The 21131-nt window shown below is 44.1% G+C and overlaps 1 protein-coding gene across 1 annotated transcript; it reads left to right on the top strand.

Annotated features, from left to right (window-relative positions):
• Positions 1-5438: 5438 nt before the first annotated feature.
• ABRA (actin binding Rho activating protein) lies at positions 5439-15367 on the top strand. The gene is made up of 2 exons (XM_090040501.1): positions 5439-6236; positions 13278-15367. The coding sequence occupies exons 1-2, from the start codon at positions 5506-5508 to the stop codon at positions 13753-13755; spliced, it is 1209 nt and encodes a 402-aa protein (XP_089896627.1). The 5' UTR covers positions 5439-5505; the 3' UTR covers positions 13756-15367.
• The last annotated feature ends 5764 nt before the right edge of the window (positions 15368-21131 follow it).

Raw genomic sequence — 21131 nt, 5'->3', positions numbered from 1 at the left:
TCATCTAGTCCAATCCCCTTCTCAAAGTAGGCCCATACACAATTAGATTATTCCAGCCAGGGTTTTGTTGAGCCTGACCTTAAAACCTCCAAGGATGGAGAGTCCACCACCTCTCTAACCACCTCTCTAGATAACCTGTTCCAGTGCTTCACCACCCTCCTAGTAAGAGAGTTTTTCCTAATATCCAACTTAAACCTCCCTTTCTGAAACTTGAGAACATTGCTCCTTGTTCTGATATCTGTCACCACTGAGTACAGGTTAGCTCCATCCTCTCTAGAACCACAGTTCAGGTAGTTAAAGGCTGCTATCAAATTCCTCCTTGGTCTTCTCTTCTGCAGACTAAATAAACCCAGTCCCCTCAGTCTCTCCTCATAAGTCATGTGCCCCAGCCCCAAAACATTTTTGTTGCCCTCTGCTGCACTCTTTCTAATTTGTTCACATCCTTTCTATGGTGGAAGGCCCAAAACTGGACACGGTATTCCAGATGTGGTCCGACCAGTGCAGAATAGAGGGGAATACTTACTTTCCTTGTTCTGCTGGCAATGCTCCTACTAATGCAGCCCTGTATGCTGTTAGCCTTCTTGGCAACAAGGGCATACTGCTGACTCTCATCCATTTTATTGTCCACTACAGCTCTGCAAAGCTTTGGTCACTGACTCGATTTGGCAGAGATTCGGCCTGATTCAGTGGCTGAATCTCCGAATCCGAATTGAATCAAGAGACCCTTTAATATCTCTGAATGGAATTGGAAACCACCAAATCGATTCAGAGAGATTCAGAAAGATTCAATGTTCAGACATAGACACAGCTCTGAATGATTTTTCTACATACCTCAAGGTACCAGGCAGCTCGTGAATGTTGAGATGCTGGGGCAGATGGAGTGTCCCACAGGAGCACTCGGGGGGGCGGGGGGAGGGGGGTCTCCAGTGTGCTCGGCAACAGACCCAGAAATGGACCAGAAGCACTTCTGGTCTACTTCCAGGTCTGCTGGGGAGCACATAGGGGAGCTCCCTTGTGTCCCCCTGGCTTGGCAACTCGTGCCTCCTGGGCATGGGGAGGAACTGGGGTCCCCCCGCAGCTGATCGTCAAGTCAGGGAGGCATGGGGGTGCCTCCTGGTGCTCTCAGCAGCAGACGTGGAAGTGGACTTAAGTGCTATGAGCAGTAAGTTGCACCTTGAAGCTATAATTTATCTTTCAGAGCATTGTCATATTAAATAAACCAACATCTGATCTGTTCTAGACAACACCATTGTACAATTAATCAGCTTAAATATCTGTACTCTCAGAATGCCTGCAATATAGATATCTCACGGGGAAATTTGACAAGTTAGCAATTAAAAACTGGAATAATTAAATAAATATTCTTTAACAATTGTCATGAAGTATTGATGTTATTTGTAGGGGTGAGGTTTGTGTAGGGGTGTGGATGTGGGGTTTGTGTGGGTGGGGTTTGTGGGGAGGTGTGGGTGGAGGTGTGAGGAGTTCATGGGTGGGAGGTTTATGGGTGGAGATGGGGGGGCTGTATGGAGGTGGCGGTCCCCTGCCTGCTCCCCATGGCACACAACCCACTCCCCCCACAGCAGAAGCAGTCAGCAGTGGACCCTTGGGACACTCATAACCCACTGCAGACAGAGGACCCCAGCAGTGCACGGTGCCGCCTTAGACCTGGGGGCTACATGTGGCACACAGTGCCAGTCCAGTCCACTGGCACATACCTTTGGGCAGGACCGGGCTGGCTCCTGACCCGGGGTTCCTCGCACTGCGTGCAGGAGCTGTGCGGCATCAGGCTGGGCTGGTTCCTGCCTGCATGTGACTGCCACATGCAGATCAATGCTGATGTAGCATGCTGGAGCAGCAAGGGCCTGCAGCGGGCATAAAGATGATCTGGCCAGGTGCTAGAGCGTCTCTTTGGTGGACCCAGCCTTCAGTTGCTTTGCAGCATGTGCCTGGAACACACCCTGCACTGTTTTTTTCTGGAGTGTTTTCTTTGATACCAGGATTTCCTGCCGCTTTGCATCCAGTTGCGTGCCACCCCTCCCCTTGTTCCATGTCTGGCTGCTGGGGGTACACTGCTCCGTGCCCAGCCACCAGGGGTACATTGATCCACAAAGGTTGAAAACTCCTGGATTAGAGGATGCCTATGAGCTACGAATGTGTTGCAACTATGGAAAAGACAAGAGCAATCCTAGGATGTGTCAGGCAAAGTAATTCCAGTAAAAATTGAGAAGCATTTATGCCAAAATACAAGGCAGTGTTGAAACATCATGTGTGTACAACTCTGGTCATTCATGTCTGAGAAAAATGAGCTCAGACTAGAACAGGTACAGAGTGGCTACTAGGATGACTGATCACAGTAACACACAACTTGTTGCAAAAGACTAAAAGAAAGAGTGAGTGAAAAGAACAGTCATGGATAAATTTAAGCAAAATTAGGAGGTTTCTAACCATTGGAGAAGTGAGGTTCTAGAACAGGATTTCACAACAGGAGGGACAAACAACCTAAAGAGTTTTAGGATGGCGTTTGTTAAATTTATGATTAGAATATAAACCCATGAGCAACGTAGTCAGTCATGATATCAGGGCACTAGGTTTGGTGACCCAGAAGGTCCTTTTCAGTTTCACATTCCTGTAGTTCGACTTGTATTTGTTTAGGGTGGTAACATTACTATTTAAGAGAAACCCTATAACATAACCCTTATGGTAGCTTTCTGGCTAACTGTGTTATTATATACATGTAAAGCATTAATTATTAACAGTAAGACAATATTCAAAAACATTATATTCTTCTAGGTAATAGGTAAAAGTCACTCCCATCAGTATGAACATAAGCAGCCAAAAAAGGGAGTGCTACCCTGTATGTTAACTAATTAAGTATATCATCACTCACAAGCATCCTACCCTGTAGTACCAGGCCCAGAACTGTATAAAGTGGACCACATACACAAAGTATGGGGTGAAAAAGACCCAAGCAGTATTTGTCATGTAGTCTTGGGGGAAGACAGACGAAGCAAAAGCAGCCAAAAGAAGAACCTCTGGCCATTCAGAGAAACCTTCTCCAGTTTTGATTGGGTTTTCTCTGCCCTGTGTTGATTGGCTGTTTACACCAGCCATTCCCCTCCTTCACTCTTGGCACCTCAAACTGCACTCCATACTTGATGCTCTGACCCCCTGCATCCCTGCCCCCTCACAACTTCCCCATTTTTTCCCTTTCCATTTAGCTTATCATCTAATTCACTTCCTTCTCGCTTTATGAATCAAGGAAATGAAAAAAGCTTGTTACCATCACACTGTTCACTCTGCCTCTGTATTATATCCATTCCTCCCTCCAAGTGCCTGTCCTGCCCACTCTGATTGCAAATGTCTTGGGACAGGACACATCTGCTATTCTGTCAATACAGAAACTCCCTTCCTTGATTTGCCCTTAGACACTATGCTACAACTCCTCAAGAAAGTTGTATCAATATAAAGCATAATGCCTTTTAAGGTTCATGATGAAACAAAAATACTATAAGGTTTTATAATTATTTAAGTTATACAGGATACTGTTTCTTCTGAGAATACAATATGGTCAGTATTAAGTACTAACAATGGGGTATGTCATTCTATCAGTTTTGAAGAAATGCTCCTAATTAGATTAATTAAGAATTCTGCCTAAAAACCAATGGCACAATATAATTAAGGACAAAGGCAAGCAAGTCCCTTCAATTGGATTGGGGTAGTGCTCATTATTATTTACCAGCAGGGCTTTGTACAATTCCAGATTTATCTTGGGTATAAGTTCACGGAAGCCAATGGAATTGCTCCATGTGTGAATATGCCCCTTTGTGTCATTTGGAAAGTATTCTGCAAACTGTTAGGTATTCTGGATGGAAAAAGTGAAGCTATTTTCGTTTTCTACTTTGGAAACATAGTAGGAAATAAGATATCCCTGAACTGTATCTAAGGAAATCTCTGTTGTGTATTGTTGTATAATATCATTTTCTTAAACACAAGTTTGCAACTGCTTCCTTGGTGGTTTAATTCCTCCTATACTTTGACCAAAGTCGTGCTGGATTTTGTCTGCATCATCAGGTAATATATGATTTCAGGAATAAGAAGAGTTTCACCTTTTGAAATTCTTGAGGCAACATCGTGAATCTTTTAAATCTTAGATTTCTTATTAGTATTTGTAGCATCCAGAAGCCCTGATCAAATGTCATGGTCTCACTGTACTAGGTATTGTTGAATCATATAATAGGAGACGTTTCCAGTGCCAATGAGATAAGTCAGACAAGCACTAATAGATAGATGCTAATATAATGGATAAAATCCTTGAATAATTAAATGTCTACTGGATTTCCTTGGGTTTAACCTGTAGCATGGATTATACTATCATAGTAGTATCATAGTAGCTAGAGTTGGAAGGGACCTAAACAGATCATCAAGTCTGTCCCCCTGCCTTGGGCAGGAATGGATGCTGGGGTGATATAACCCCAGTCAGGTGTCTGTCCAGCCTCCTTTTAAAGACCCCCAAGGTAGGAGCAAGCACCACTTCCCTTGGAAGTTGGTTCCAGGTCCTAGCCACCCTAACCATAAAGTAGTGCCTCCTGATGTCTAGCCCAAACCTGCTCTCTATCAGCTTATGGCCATTATTCCTTGTTACCCCATGTGGTGCCTGTGGGACAGGGCATCTCCTATTCCCTACTGATCCCCCCTGGTGAATTTGTAGACAGCCACCAGATCCCCCCTCAGCCTTCTCTTGTGGAGGGTGAACAGGTTCAGGCCCTCTAGTCTCTCCTCGTAGGGCCTGCCATGCTGTCCCCCTGACCATGTGAGTGGCCCTCCTCTGGACTCTCTCAATACTAGCCACATCCCTCTTGAAGTGTGGGGCCCACAACTGGACACAGTACTCCAGCTGTGGCCTGACCAATGCTGTGTAGAGGGGCAGGATAACCCCCCTGGACCTGCTTGTGATGCAAGTGATTATTAAAAATAATCTGTTCAGAAAGTATATCTAAACTATCATATCCAAATGAAACATCTGGGTTAACACTGTAGGATTAAGACTAAATTTCATACATAGCATTATGTGGCTCAATGTCTCTGGGATTGAGCTTTCTGTGAAATATCTTTGCCACAAGTCAAACACTTCTTTAAAAGCTTGGTGTCAAACAAACTGAGGACAGAACAGCCCCCTAGGAGGGGAAATACAGCAGCTGGTAATGTCCACCAGAGCTGCTGCAAAAGTGTATGCAGACTGTGTCACCCTTGTTTACCTTTTCCAGTGTCAATACACTGTGATGAAATGCAAGCCCTGAGGTTTTAAAAAAAGAACGCTGTCATAGCAAGGGTACTATATCTTCATGAGAAATGCTTCACATAGTTTCCAATATCATCAACTCCCTCCTGCGTCTATTTAAATCCCTGTAGATCTGTTTTCTGGAAGCTATTCACTTTAGGAAGCTCATTCACTAGGTGGTTAACATACAAGGCAGAGAAGCAGCACCACCAGCATCAAAAGACAGCATGCCTCCAGAAGAAAAACCAAGAGCTACGACCACTAAAAGGGCCATCAAAAAGCTCCGAACTGCCAGCCTTGTCATCAGCTTAGCACGAGGGTGGCAGCAGTGGGCAAATGATCACAACACAAAGCAAGCTCAGGAGCCCTCAGGGTGGGTGCCCAATGCAGAAGAAAAAACAACTGACCCACCAAAAAAAAGATTGTCCCCAAATTGGCCAGTTTCTGCTAAGAAAGGCCAAGGGAAGGCTGAGGAAGAATCCCCAACAAAGGAGTCAGTGACAAAAGGGGATGCTGAAAAAGATTCAAGTGAATCTGATGAGGCTCTGAGGAAGCTCAACATTAAAAGCAAAGAAGTGACCAAAACAGTTGTAAGTAAACTCTATGAAAAAGGGAATGACATTAGCCTCCTCAGTAATAGATATGAGAAAGATAATGAGAGCTCTGAAACAGGCTGGCACAAGGAGGAACTGAGTGCTATCGACAAAACCCTCACTGGCAAAATGTCTCCTACACGAAGGAGAAAGTGCTCAAATCTGGTGTCAGAACTGACCAAGGGCTGGAGACTGATGGAACAAGATGACAAAGTTCAAGAGTCAGAGCTGCAGAAGTGCCGAAACGACAGCATAGATATAGAAGACAGTGGCTATTGGGGGGAAGCAGAGGATCAACTTGAGCAAGAAGACAGTGACCAGGAAAAGGTGACCACTGTGAGAATTAAAAGACCCATGGCATCACTGTAAGTAAACACACGCTTCCTTGGGTGCTACCTTGGTGGTCAGTGGTAACAGAGACAGGTCTGAGTTTCCCTGAGGAAGAGGGGAGGCAAGAAGAAAATGTCTGTGACTAAGAAAAGGCCAAAGGGAAACTATCAAATTCTAAGGAAAGGAGAAAAAGGAAAAACACAACCCTCCCTTCCTTTTTTCTCTGTCTCCCACCTGAACTGGCTAGCACAAATTGCATGAATTGTTGCATGAATTGAAAGGACAAGTATTTCTAAAAGAGGCAGCAAGTTCCATGTAGGAAATGCTAATTGTACTTAGCTTTGGTATGAGTTTGTTGCTTAAAGCAAAAATAAGGCTTGTAGTTTTCAAAAGGGAACAGCAATTTGAGGTTTCAGTGTCAGACGCTGCCAAGGATTTAGAGTTTCATGAGTCAGTACTTGCCCCTTTGGCTAATTATATGCCCAGAGCCACCAGTTACTTCAAGAAATTTCATGTGCTAGACACTAGATTTGGGCACATGCTGCATGCAGAATGAGTGTTTGTAAATACTTCCTCAAATAAAACCCACAAAATTCAAATCAAATTCACTTTTAAACTTTCACTTCTTACATCTGGCCTTTTCTTGACCACCATTCAGCAGAGTATTTAAGCATACGCTTAAGGGCCAGATTACTGTAGGGTACCTATGGACCTTTGTCCCACTGATTTCAGGGAACGTAGGCACGTAACTATTTGCCCTTAACTGCTTCATTGAATAGCAGTGGACTACAACCCATTCTTGAAGTCAGGCACTTGTTTTGGTGTTTTGCTAAATTAGGGTCTGCATGCTCAGTACTGGTAAAATCTTAAGCTACTCTGGACAAGCCAAGCATATTTTGAGCATTTATGAAAATAGGATTTTTTTCTGTAAACATCTATTATAACTCAGAGACTGGGAACTGGCCTTACTGGGATATTTAGTCAAGACTGATACAATGTGTTTGGTATTCATCTACTGAATTCAATACCAAGTATGAATTGTCAATTGTGAAATCCCCAGCAAGTCAGAAAACTACTATCATCAAATGTTACAAAATAACATTTCATCCTCAGAAACAACCTGACATGTAGGAAGATCTCTTGTAATCTGCTGGGAGGAAAACACCAGGAACAGAATCTGTTATTTAGTTTAAGAACTGCAGCATATTAAACACTCTTTTTAAATATATGAATTAAAAAGCAAGTCCAAATCTTAGCACCAAACTGAACTTTAAGAAATATTCATGTGTCAGGATTCCAGTTTGCAGACTACACACAACAACTGCTTGTTAATTTTGGACTCGAGTTACCAAATAATTGAGACGTTTGAATCCAGACTTGATCAGTAGCAAAACTCACAGTCACTTCAGTATAAGCAGGATTTACCTACAAAGCAGCTCCGATAGAAGCAATAGGTTCTGACTGAATGTCTCAAATGTGCTGAAGTCAAAAAACTCCATAGGAGGTCTCCCATTGAGACCTGTAAAAGTAGACTACAGAGACTTAGACTGCAACCTGCCCTTCCTATATATAGTCATTTTCCTATCAGAAAAAAAAGATCAACAAAGCAAAAAGCACTGCAAAAAAGAAAGTATAATGAAAAAAAATACTTGGTACAAACCATGCATTGCAATGAGCACCTGGTTTTGCTAAAGAATACCACATGAAAGCATGCAAGCATGAGTAAGTTGTAAACTTTGAATCACAAAACTTGTAGAGCTGCATGGGCTCTGCTAAATAATAGATATAATAATAGAAATTATGTAGAAATAGAGCGACAGAAAATAAATAAATAAAAAACCCCAAAGGATAATTTCTGGACTGCTCCAAATGCCTAGGGAACTTTGAATCAAGGTTAAAATGTCTATGCCCTATTACATGGCCGTGGACCACAGAAGTTGGTAGCATTTAGGTATTTAAGGGTTAGAGTCTCAAATGCATCTAACTCACGTAAGAGCTTAAGTCTAATTCATTTTTGGTGGGCCTTAAACTGAAAAATAAGTCACATGCTTTTGGAAATGTAAGTCCCTTCCAGCAGAAGTAGCAGAAGGAAACAATCATAACAAGTTTTAAGATGGATAAATTTGTGAAATATGTTTATGATGGAGTTGCCTACAATAGCAGGGATTGGACTCAGTGACCCAGAGGTCTCTTTCAGTCCCAAGTTACTTACCATGTTAATCTTTAAGTGCTGGACAAAAAAGTTAGTGCAAGGAAAGCCAGGGAGTGAACTTGTAGTAAGTGCCTGCATGTCTGCTATAAATGCAAGGTAGCTAACCTCAGTTTCACTGAGGGAGAATCTACCATGCATTTACAACAGGGCAGAAGATGTCACATGGACAGTTACCGTGGAATAACTGATCTGCATGCCCTACTGTGTCTCATGGTAACTTGTGTCCTCAAACCCAGAGAATCCCAATACAAGACACTTCAGAGTCTCTGAATTAGACTTTTTGTAATGCTCATTCCTCCACCATTTTAATGATGATCCGTTAGTGGATCCTTCATGGAGTTTGCCTTCTGCTTTAGGTTTCCCCGAGGGAGGAAACATTTCTGTAGTGGTGCCCTTTGCTGTTAGAAGTCATCATCACCTAGCAGGGTCTCATTTTCCACAACCTATCACAAGTTGTCATCTCTACCAAAGCCAAGGAAACGCAAGTTGAGTGTAAAGCACTGTTAAATGAGAACCACAGTGTTCTTCCACCCACTTTAAATTCTCTTAGCATAAATGTAAAGGAGCAGCAAGATTTTGAGGCAGGAGAGATTCAGGCCTGTGGGTTCATATGGCATTCTCATCACAATTTCAAAAATTGAAACTAGAGCTGATGGAGTAATGCCAAAACAGATTCATGGATATGTCTGCAAATAGATTCTGCATCATTGCTATAGCTAGGGCCATGTGTTTAGTTATCCAGAGGTATTTAACACAACCAACCACTACTCATTAAAAGGCCCATGTGTTTCACATCTTTTTGCACAAAGAAATAGCTGAAAATTCATAATAGAAGGGCTTTATAAACTATTTTTCATTCTTCTATTTAAATTATTCAAACCAAGGAGCAGAACAATACCCTATTACACAGGTGACCAATCCCATAAATAGTAAATGGCTAACAGTCAATATGAAACAGTTCTCAGGTAACTTAGAGGCTGAAAACTGATCATGCATTGTATTTGGAAAGTAGATGCGAATTGTCCATTCTCAAAATCAGGATGTGCATGTGGAGAATTCACAAACTTAGTGAATAAAGGGTAGATTTGCAAGGGATATTATTTGCAAAGAATAATGTGGCCAGCTCTAGTTGAAACCCAAACAAATTAAAATAAATGTATTAGTAAAAATAAAATATAACTGTAGCAAAAAGTACCTATCTTTCTGCTGTAGTCAGCTGAACATTTCAAATATTTTCTCATACATCTAACGTTAATGCAGTTACCTAGCAGAAGGGAAAATTAATCATATTGACTGAGGTGAACATGACTCCAGTAGCACCTCTTATATTACTTATATCTCTCTGCTTTACTGAGATCTGCCTAGACGAATGAGGCAGATTATTAGAATTGGATTTTTAAAATGCTTATTTTTAATAACAGACAAATCTTTCTTTCTTTATTTGGTAAAAAAAGAGACAGTCTCCTATTTTCCCCTGAGTGCTAGGAGGAACACTCAGTGCCAGTAAGTTTTTCTCACATCAGCACCCTCATCCATGCCAGCAGTAACTTTAGTTGGAATCAGGCTGATCCCCCAGTAGACTGAACGCTAATTCTACAGTCTGGCATGATAATACTTAGTCTGCCCCTGCAAGCAAGACAGCTACAGCAATATACAAAACTGCAACAAATAAAAAAAAAAGATTCAAAATTCTGTGTTAAGCACTCAGAGAAACCAGGGAAATGATCATGTGTAGACTATGCAAAAGAAAACAAGCCTCTTAAGGTTGCCTAGAGCTCACATTCTGGCTAATAGACCACATTATTATTACTTATAATGTGTTAAGAGGCTCTAGTTTGAACCAGGAATCCACTGTGGTAGATGTGAAATGCACACAGGAAGACAGGTTCTCTGCCCTGAACAAAAATAAGAGAGAAAGTGTTTGTTTAAAAAAAAAGGTACATCTAGAAGTCAATGTATTTACTATGAAGCTCCTCAAAAAAGCAGACAATAGAAATAAAAAGAAGTGTGCAAAGCAGGTAGCGTTACACTGGAGGATGTATTGTGGAATACGTATGGTGAGAATTAAAATATCGCAGCAGGAACAGAAGTTAAAAGGCAAACGTGAAATACAGTGATGCTAATCTAGGCAGCCCGGGAGGAGGCTAGAATGGAATCAGAGCATTCAGTTTGAAAAAGGATCAAGGAACTAAGTGGGAACAGAGGAGGGAAGAGAAAATGCACAAGACACCAAGTAAATAAAAGACTGATACCAGACTCCAGAGTTAAGCTATATAACCTTCTTCACTTCCCCTGAATGCTCAGATTCCTACTACAGGATCATGGTAGGTGACAAAAGGGAGAGGACACAATCTTTATAACGATGAAGGGACAGCCACTATCCTTGGTGTTTTCTGCCCTTCAGACTCCCTGGAGGCTGTCAGAGTAAATTACTGTTGGCACAGTCAGCATTAATTTGCCCTGATTTTTTTTTCCTCCACCAAGTACCTTCCCTTTTTGAGATCTTGGGAAAGTAGGCAGTCAGGATGCTCAATGGGATGTAGAAATGAAGCTGATTAAAGGTAGAGAACCTCTGAAGATCTCTGGAGAGCTACAGGTCCCAGGGACCAAATTCCCTTCATATTCTGTAGCAATAAAACATGAGGCTCTGACAGAAGTGGCAGCTGTCATGCAATCGGCTCCCCGAAAGCACTCTACAGCTGTGCTGTGACAGAAGTGCACAGCTGCAGAGAGCTTTGAAAGTGGACGATTGTGCGACAAATAAATCCTCATGTAATGAGGGGATCATATGAAGGCACTCCAAAGCAGAGTGCCTTCATTAACTTCTGTCAGTCCTTGTGCACAATTGGGGCAGCCCAGCCCTGCCCCATGTGCTCTCTTCAGGAAGGGAGGGGGGATGAGCGAGGGGAAGTGCACTGCATGCTGGGGTTTGCCTGGCCTGAGCTGGAAGTAGGGTGCGTGGATTGGAGCCCCTCCCAGACTTCTCCCCAAGTGGCAAACTCCAGCCCCAGCTTGCAGCACAGTCCCCCTCCCTCCTTGCAGACAGCACCAGAGCTGGGAGGGGAGGGAGGGGATAAGGGAGAGAGGCTGCAGGCAGACAGCTCCTTGGCTAGATCAGCTCCCAAGTGGAGTTTGACATCCCCGCTCCCCTCCACCCCCTGATCAAACACTGAACATCTGTAGGGCAAGGGGGTAGGGGTGCTCTAACTCATGGTGCTTTCTGTGAAACATCATGAGTTAGAGCAGGGAGCTACATGTCTGTCAGCACACACGGCCTCATGAGCTCCCTCCAGGGAAGACGATGAAAAACAACTCAAGGTGAAAAGCTCACTGTGTTCTCTCTCCCTATGTGTCACTAGCTTCTATAGGGGAATATATGGTCTGTTTGCTGAGAGAACTGCAGTTATGCATATTGTTATGCTCTCCTGCTAGTGCCTTTCTGCTATGCATACATGCAGCATAGCATATGTACCTCATGTACCTAGTATATGAGGTACATATACTACCTCATACCCTTCTCTCATTTTCAATGATTCAGTGATCACTAAGCAAAGAAAGCAAAACAGTGCTTTAAAATGCTATGTGTGTAATTCTTCTGCACTTTGCACCATATCACTGGTACCTAATTCCACTGTCATTCGGGGGATGGGAATGAATCACAGCTTTGGTGCCCTCCACTGACAAAGAACCAAGAACTTTTCACCCATCTATTGGCTTAGCAGGGGACAGGCACTTGATCAAAGAGAAGGGAGTATGGCTGTATTGCTTGTATTTTGGTGCCTTGTGGCTTGCAGCTGAATATATAGAGTATTCAGGTGTGCCACAAGTTAACCCTGCACCCTCCCTGAATGCCACACTGCTCTCCTTCCCCTTCTCCTGCCTGATCTGCTGCTCCTTCTGCTCCCTGCCCTTTCAGCCACTGTGCTGCCTGCCGCCTCCATGATCTGCTGCCCCGCCACGCACACAGGCTGCCCGTGCCACTTCTGGCACTCATGCCACAGGTTAGCCACCCCCGTCTTAGAACATCCCTTAGGGTAGTAACAGCACCAGGGAATTCAAGCTATTTTTGCTTGCAAATCCTGATTGGTCCTTTGTGCAATATTACTGCATCTCAGGATAGCGCCCATTATCTATGAATGACATTGTGGGTGTGGACATTATAAGCACGCACAAAGCTGAGTTGAATGGGTGGGTGTCAGAACAATACTCGGTGAGATTCCCCTTCCTGCTACAAAAGAGTCAGTTAAACTTGATAAGGGAAGCAAAGTCTTAAATCTCATGCCTACTCCAGTGAAAGGAAGCTATTTTCCTCATTTTTGCTCATCACACTAATCTGATATTTCTGTGCATTGTTGTTTTAATCAAAGCAAAATGGTTGGAAAAAGAACAGAGTTTCAGATGCTGACCTCCAGGTTTTCAGTCCTGAATAGTTGTGGGGGAAATGTTTGTATTTTCCATTATTTGAATCTTCAGTTTATATTGCTTCAATTTCTAGGGCTCTGATATAAAAGAAGAATCAAAGAACTTGCTTTTTTAAGGGAGGATGTAGATTTGAAGAAAATGAGTTACAGGCACTTGGCTAATGTTGGGTGGAAAATTTGATTCCAAAAGTACCAATACAGAGTAAAGGTGGTATTTTATAGAAGAGCGAGCTGGCATTGCTTTTAAGTACCACACTGAGACAGGTTTATTCAGTCCATATCTGAAGAGCTAATGTTAGAATTAGTGAAAATATGCCACCTAGTGTTAGTACTTTTGATCGGATAAAGGCTGCATCTAATAAAAAGAAAAAAGGTAAATAGAACAAATGCTTCTTTAAGAGTGATGAAATGCTGAATCCAAACACCTTCTTTGTTTCTTTAAGTGCAAGCAGGTTCACAGAAGAACTTAGTAACAAAGCCCACAGGAAATACAGACCTGTTAACAATCTGAAGTGCAGATGGCAAGATTGGGCGGACCAGCATGTGATAATGCAAAAGCTGAATCCATTCAGTGAGGAATTCGACTATCAACTGGCCATGTCCACACGTCTTCACAAAGGAGATGAGGGCTATGGTTACCCAAAAGAAGGAACTAAAACAGCTGAAAGGGCTAGGAGAGCAGAAGCCCATATTCACCGGGAGATGAGAGACCTGTGCTTTATTATTGCATCAATGGCTGAGCCAAAGCGTGATGGCAAGATTCAGGTCACCTTTGGGGAACTCTTTGAGAGATACGTCCGTATTTCAGATAAGGTTGTTGGCATTCTCATGAGAGCTAGAAAACATGGGCTGGTAGACTTTGAGGGAGAAATGCTATGGCAAGGCAGAGATGATGATGTCATTATTACTTTACAGGCATAACGAGAAAATTCACCATCATGGTACAACTGGAAATGTGTCAGTTTTTTCTCAGTGTCAGAGCAAATGTACTATGCAGTTGAAAAGATGCAGAAAAGATATAAAATAATGCTGCTTTACATTCACACAAAATTACTTCCTGTTACAGCAAGCTCCTGCTGTTCGCTTTGTACCAACAGGTTGTTCAGGATTACAAAGTTACTAGCTTAAAAACTGTGATACGTGTGTTAAATTTACCAGAATAACTGAAAGAACAGAATTGACAGAGGCAGCTCTAGATCAATTCCAAATCTGATTTGCTTTCACATACAAGATCCTGTAGGTGAAATGCATTTCATTCTCATGCTGGATCAGAAGTGTACTGAGGACAGAACTTTGACCAGTCTTGTGATCTATAAAACTGACCGTTCAGTCCCGTTTCCAGATTTTACAATTAAGAAAGTAAAAAAACCCCAGCTGTTTAAGTAAGTGCCTGCAAATGGAGTTTGATTGAACCGGTCATTAGCATTTACTGTTACAGCAACCACATTTATTTTCTATTCTAAATATAGCCAAATGCTACAGCAGATAATGATGTGGCCACTATTGAGAGAGGCTGAAGTTTTAATGGGGAGGCCTGTACTTGTGAAGACAGAAGCAATGCTTGACTAACTATACAACCAGAATACATTATCAGTCTACCATCTAAACTGGCATTTCACATTATGCGCTACAATTATTTTCACATTAGATTATTCCAGTGAAATCAGCGGTAAAACTTCAGCACAATCAGTGCTCAAGGAGAGTTAAGATTGTAGAGCTAAGCCCTGTATGTCTTAAAGAAATTTTTATTCTCAAAATTGTGTTTTTATATTGTGTAGTTTATAGACTATGCTCTACTTTGCTACAGTATTGGGATATCAATTTGTATATTAAGTTTACTGGATAATTTTGATTACATATTGTCTGAAGTATACAAATTTCACTGTAGACATTAGATATCAGGATAAAGTGTCTGTTTCGGAAGAAAAAAGTTTGGGAAAATAATTTACACGCAGTTAAGAATGAGGAGAAATGGAATGGCTTTCTTTAATAATTTCTTTCAAACTGAAAGGTCAAACATCTTCTTACAGAAGAAAAGGGCATCGAAACATTTTGTCTCAATAGACTAAAACAAAAGCTGCTATGTTATTGTTAAGGTACTCTAGTTTAAACTTCCTGGTGGGGAGGCATATATATTATTTTGCATGCAAATGAAACAGACCTCAGATGTTGTTAGGCAAACAATTCATAAACCAAATAATATGCTCCTATAGTAAATCTTGTTCAAAATGATATTACATTGTAATCACAGTAGCGTATTGTAAATTTAGCAAAGATGCAAATTTGAATTAATTTACAAGCCTGTTCAATAGTGCATTGAGTCCACTGGGACTACTTGTCAAAAAAAAAGTGTTGGACTGGGCTCTAAAATATGATCTTTCATATTAGAGAGATATATTTGCAAGAATAGTTTATTGAATTATCCAGCTTCTCTGCATGAAATGCTGTTATACCTATTGAATTATATATTTTGCTCATTGTTCTAGTGGAAAGCACTAGAATCATAAATAAAGTACTTAACTTGAGTACCAAAGGCTGTGTTTGTTTCAGGTTTTTTCTCTTATTTGGAAGAGAAACATGTTTATTTATACCATGTGGCAGGGGTCTAAAAGAGACAGCTCACAGGCTGGACCTGGCCCACAGACCTGTTTTATCCAGCCTGCTGCTGGGCTACTGGCAAGTCACCAGAAGCAGGGGGCAGGCTAGCAGGAGGCATCGTCTGCTGCAGAATGCAAGGCCCTTGGGTAGATGTGGCCATCAGTGGCAGGAAGGCAAAGGCAGGCTGCGATGCCCTGCAACTGCTTGGCCCACCCCTACCATTGCCATGGCATCCCTGCTGCCTCTGCCTTGTGCTGGATCCAGCCTGGGAAGAAGTCCCACTATCTAGATCTGGCCCCATGCTGAAAAATGGTGGTGGGAGCACTTTTAACTAAAGCTTGTTTTATAAGATTTAGTTAGTGCCCGTTGCCATTTTTTCAGTGTGGGGACACTGATTGATATACATGATGCTTCAGGCACTTTAATTAGCATGGCTCTCAGAGCTCCGCTAATTAAAGTGTCCCCTCTCCACCTCCTGAAGCATGTCTATACATGTCTAGTAAGATTTATGGATTTCACTTGAGCCTCAAGCTGGTCATCTGCACAGGGATCAATTTTGCCTCAAGTGAAGAGAAGTACTGATAAGCAAATAATGTTAATTTTGTTGTTCAGGAGCAGAATGCACACTTATACATATTAATTCCATCATAGGGCAAATAGGGCAGATTAACTTCAACTTAGTTGTACTGTTCTCTCAATATATGATTTAAAATATGTTAGGAGTCTATCATTAGATGGAAAGTTGTATCTATTATTTCATGCATGTGCATTAGATACCATCAGTACTATCTATATCAGTGGTTCCCAAACTGATGCTAAATGGGGTTACAGCATCAGCGGTTGGGGTTGTGAGATTTCTATGCTCACAGCAGGACACAGGGCTGTTATGGGGCAGGACCAGCTCCATGCAGGAGCCACCTCCATTGCTCAGTGGGTGAGACCCAGCGCAGGAGGGAGTGCCACACAGTCATGGCTGCCAAGGTGAGGTGCGGCAGCAGTGCAGAGTTGTGCCCCTTCTGCTGCCGGGCAGGCAGGGGGCACCTGAACTTGGCGACTTTGGCTGCACGGTGCTCTCTCCATTGCCAGGTCCTGCCTGCTGAGCCATTTAGCCCTCAAGGGAAAGCAGCAGGGCAGGGAGGCCCAAGCCCACAGCAGGCATCCTGCATCCTCCCCCCGCTTCCCATGGGCTCTGCTCCAGCTGTGCCACCCATAGAAGAGGGGACAGGGGGAGGGGGTGGGAGCTGGACTCCACTCTGTGCTCTAGCTGCAGCCGGGGCTTAGGTGCTGCTGGGATGGGGAAGGGGACTGCGGGCCTTGGGGGGCTGCAGGTTGGAAGAGGCACTAGCTGCAGCCAGGGGCTGCAGGCTGGGAATGAGGCGCACCGGCAGGGCCAGCAGGTTTTGGGTTAGGAGTGAGGGGCCCCAGCAAGACCAGGGGGCAGTGGGAGGCTGCGGGTTTGGAGTGAGGGGCCATGAGGAGGAAATGGGGTCATAAATGGGGGTAACATTGAGGAAAAATTGGGAATCACTGATCTACATCATAACAGCTTTCTATATATCATATCATATAAGAAGATAGCCATAAATATTTAGCAAATGTGTGTGTGTAAATATTCAGAATTCTATTTTAAAAATGCAGGTGAAGTTTTTCCATTGACTTACTAAAGACTCTAAGAAATGGATGCACACTGAAAGTTCAGAATTATAGTGAACTATCTGCAGGTTGTTATCGTGCCCCGAGAGGATCCTTTGGTATAATACTAAAGGATGTACTCCAGAAACAGCATGTACTAAGGGATGTACTCTAGAATGTACTTTCTAGCTGATTATCTGTTCCACTAGACACAGACTGATTTTCCAGTTTTTCTACATAATTTGGACAATGCTACAAGATGAGGATTTTATTCAGACTGTGGGATGTTTGTACTATTTTCTTCATTGCTAAGGTCATGGTTAAGTGTGTGCATATGCATGTCTGTGCACATATGCATATGCCCTCTCTGTGTCTGAAATTTGCTCCATCTTCACTCCCACCTCATCCACCTACTATTGTTACCAAAGGACTGGACAACAATAGGTAATCTACTGCCCTTGCTTGTCACTGCTACAACGTGCTTCTAGTAAGAGCACTGATTTGTACTTACCTAAAAACTTCTTGTCTTCAAGTAATAAGAACCACCAGTCCATACAGCTTCCTGGCAGCTGGATCCAGCGGAGTCAGGCCTGTCAGTCACTGGCAGCAGAAGAGTGCCAGCAAAGGTCCCTCCAGTTAGGAGATCCCCCCCAGTCAGGACACTGGTAATTAAAATCTAAAGGCACCTACACACGTGTCTGACACCTGCTCCAACGTGTTCTTATTTGAACATGTCAGAGCACACTCGATTAATCCAGCAGCCTGTGTCACATTAATTCAATGTTCCTCCACTTCAAAATGGCAGCAGGGGCACTTTAACTTAACCTTGAATGAGCTTTAGTAAAAGCACCCCGCTGCGATTTTGAAGTGTGGGATACTGAAGAGATGAGATGCTGTGAGCACTTTAATTAGAGCAACTCCCAAGACTGCTCCCCCATCCCAGAACACATGTAGACACCTTAACTTTCCTAAACTGAAGTTCAAGTCACAACTTCACCTGCTACAGACCATGGTAAATTCTGCCTAATGATAAATCCAAATTTTGCAGGTCAGACTCCATATCCATTGGTCTCTAGGGTAGGCCATATCTGTTGCTCAAAAGTAAAGAAACATTCTGGTGAACGTAGACACATTTTCCTATTCTTGGTACGTAAGGTCTACTGATCCACTACAACAAGCCTTGTGCCTCTATCTTTGGAGCAGTAAGATGTGAACTTGTCTTCTGAAATAAAGGAAGTGACGCTGATTGACTGGATGAGCAATGTGCAGAATTTGCACTTACCCACTAATGGCCATGTAGCAGAATGGCACAGGCAATGCAGCAGGGAAAGCAGTGGCAGAGGCAAGCAGCAGCATGGGGCAGGCAGAGTGGGGCTGAAGCAGGAAATGAAGGAGTGGTGGTGGGTGAGGGAGGCAGTGGGGGGCAGAGGCAGTGTCGACTCCAACTCTAATCCCAACCCTGGTCGGGGCCAGGGCTGCAACAGCCTGCGTGCCCTGCCTTGCTTTCAAAGCCAAGACAAAGGGCTTTCCCTCCCCTCCACGTTGAATGTTTTTAATAGGGAGTGGGCGAGGGGGAAGAAGAAAACTTCATGTTGGATTCAAGTAAATATAGTAGTTACAAAAAGGCAGGTGCTAGACCCTGGGGCTGCCTCCTTTGCTGTGGCCAGGAGAATAAACTGAATACAGCAGGCACTAGAAACCTGGGGGTGGACACCTCTTCTGTTGCTGTGGTTGTAACTGCTGATTTTCCTCTGAACTGCTGCAAGCCAGAGTCCAACTTTTCATGGGGCTATAAGTTACTGATCCCGGTCCTAAGGATGCATTTAGCATACGCTTTTGTACAAAGCTTCCTTTTATTGAATATGCTGTGACTTGTTTGGAGCACTCACATTACAGCCCTTCTAGCGGAAATCAAAGCCATTTTTAACATGGACTTTATGACAGACATTAGAATAAATTCTGTTTTTTTGCGGGGTCCATGAGAGCAATCACTTCTTTAGGCAAGTATTCATTTTAAACCTGGCCCCAGATGTATGACTGATTTTGCAACAGCAGAGTTCCTTGCTGACCAGGGATCCTGGTTTTCCTGGATTAAAAACATTTCAAGTTCTCTGCTAAAAAAAATAAATCACAAATTCTGTAATAAAACCCCCAAATCCATGATTAAAGACTCCGTCACCCCACAACTCCCACCTCTTGGCCCTGCTGGTGCCTCTCACAGCTTTGTTGGTGCCCCTAGCCCCTGCTCCCCCAATCCTTCCAGGAGGGGCCCCCAGCTGCCAGGGCTATGGACCCGGGTCCACATACCTCTATCCCTGCTCCCTCCTGCTGTGGGCGCAGGTGGAGTGGCTCCCTGCCACCACGTGCACTCCCAGGGAGCAGAGAGGACCTGTGCCCCCCTGATCTGCATGTGCTGGTGTGGCAGGGAGCAGCGAGGCCATACGGGGATCTCTTCACCACTGCAAGCTGCCTGCTGCCCTGGCGATGCACACCTGCCACTGCTTTGAAAGGTGCATCCCCATGTGCAGAAGGCGCATTGCCAAGACAGCACTGAACTTGCAGCAGTGAGCAGCTTCTCCTGGCAGCTCAGCTGCTCCCTGCCACACTGGGTCGCGTCCGCTGGGCTGCGGAGGCCCTGAGGGAGGGAAGCAGGGCGGCAGACTCCTGTGTGGAGAAGTTGCTCACTCTGCACTGCCCCGACGATGTGCTGCAGGGAGCAGCAGCACGGGGCTGAGCCCCGCAAAGCAGCAACAGGCACAGGAGGCACACTGCCAAGGCAGCAGGGAGCTTGCAGGGGCAGGGAGATCCCTGCGTGGCCTTGCTGGTCCCTGCCATGCTGGGTTGTGCCCACTGGGCTGCAGAGGCCCTTGGGCAGGAAAGTGGGGTGGGAGCCCGAGCCTACACCTGTCCCGCATACATATCTGGGGGGGCACAGGTGCCTGGGAGTGTGCGCAGCAGCAGGGAGCCGGCCCTTTCCCTCTGCCTCCTGGACAAGCTGCCTGTGGCCCTGTCCTGCTCCCTACTGGGGCCTGCAGCCTCAAATTGCAGCCCCGGGCCCCAAGCCCTGCCCAGCTCCCTCCTGACAGGGGCCTCAATCCCCCACCACTTACCTGATGGAGCTGCTCTGCAGGCTGCCTGGGGTCATGTGTCCTGTTTCACTGCCTCCCTCCCAGCTCCCTGCAGGCTGGAACTCCCCCTGCCTGCAGGGAGCTCATTGCAAAATCCATGGGCCTCTGGTAAAACAAGAAATCTGCATTTGCTTCTAGTAAAAGGTAAAGTCCATGGTTTACTCTGTTTTCCTGCTAGAAACAGAAAACCTGGATCCCTGTTGATGACAGATGCATGAGGATGCAATACTAAGTTCATCAAGCCTGAGACATGTAGCTTTTTCAGTCAGAGGCACAAACAGTATCATTCCTGCCTTTTGTACCACGTTGAGGAGCAGTGGAAGAGGAGTAGAGCAAGAACAGGGCACAGATTTTGTCTTTCTTTGCCAGTATGGATAACTAGGAACTGATTGTCAGCACTGCGTCCCAAGCACGAAAGCCCATGTATCCACATGAAATGCATCCTATTTCTACTCCCTTATCACACCACCTTTTTACAGGGAGAAGCTGATTCTGGGCATTTGAAACAAACCATATGTGCAGTACTTTAAGACTGCCTATGAAAACATGAGAGGAAATAAAGCTCATCAGGTTGGTGCCACCTAGAAGTTTTCATAGTTCAAAATGACTAAGTTCAAAATGACTTGCTGATAGAGCTGGGCAAGGTCATCCATCATACAAGTCAAGGCTGGAGTAGGAAAGACCTTTTTTGCCTCTTTCCTCAGTCTACCTCAACTCCTTGAATTGTGTAGGGCTTAGCCTCAGAGTGGGAAGCAGGAGAGTCTGCAGACATTAAATGCAGCCTGGGACAAGTTAGGCATGATATACATTATTGAGCAGAGCCATTGGTCAGAAATTTGAAGTAAAGTTTTCCTCAGAACAGTCTGCAGTAGTGGTAGAGCCAAGGTAAAAAAAGCTTGCCTAGGTCTCCTGAAGGCAAGATGTTCCTTGCCCTCCAAC

Source organism: Crocodylus siamensis, chromosome 3, assembly GCF_052110815.1.
Source record: "Crocodylus siamensis isolate JL-2025a chromosome 3, ASM5211081v1, whole genome shotgun sequence".
Taxonomy (NCBI): Eukaryota; Metazoa; Chordata; order Crocodylia; family Crocodylidae; genus Crocodylus; species Crocodylus siamensis.
Note: the sequence above shows the minus strand (reverse complement) of the source record. Positions and strands in the feature narration are given on the sequence as shown.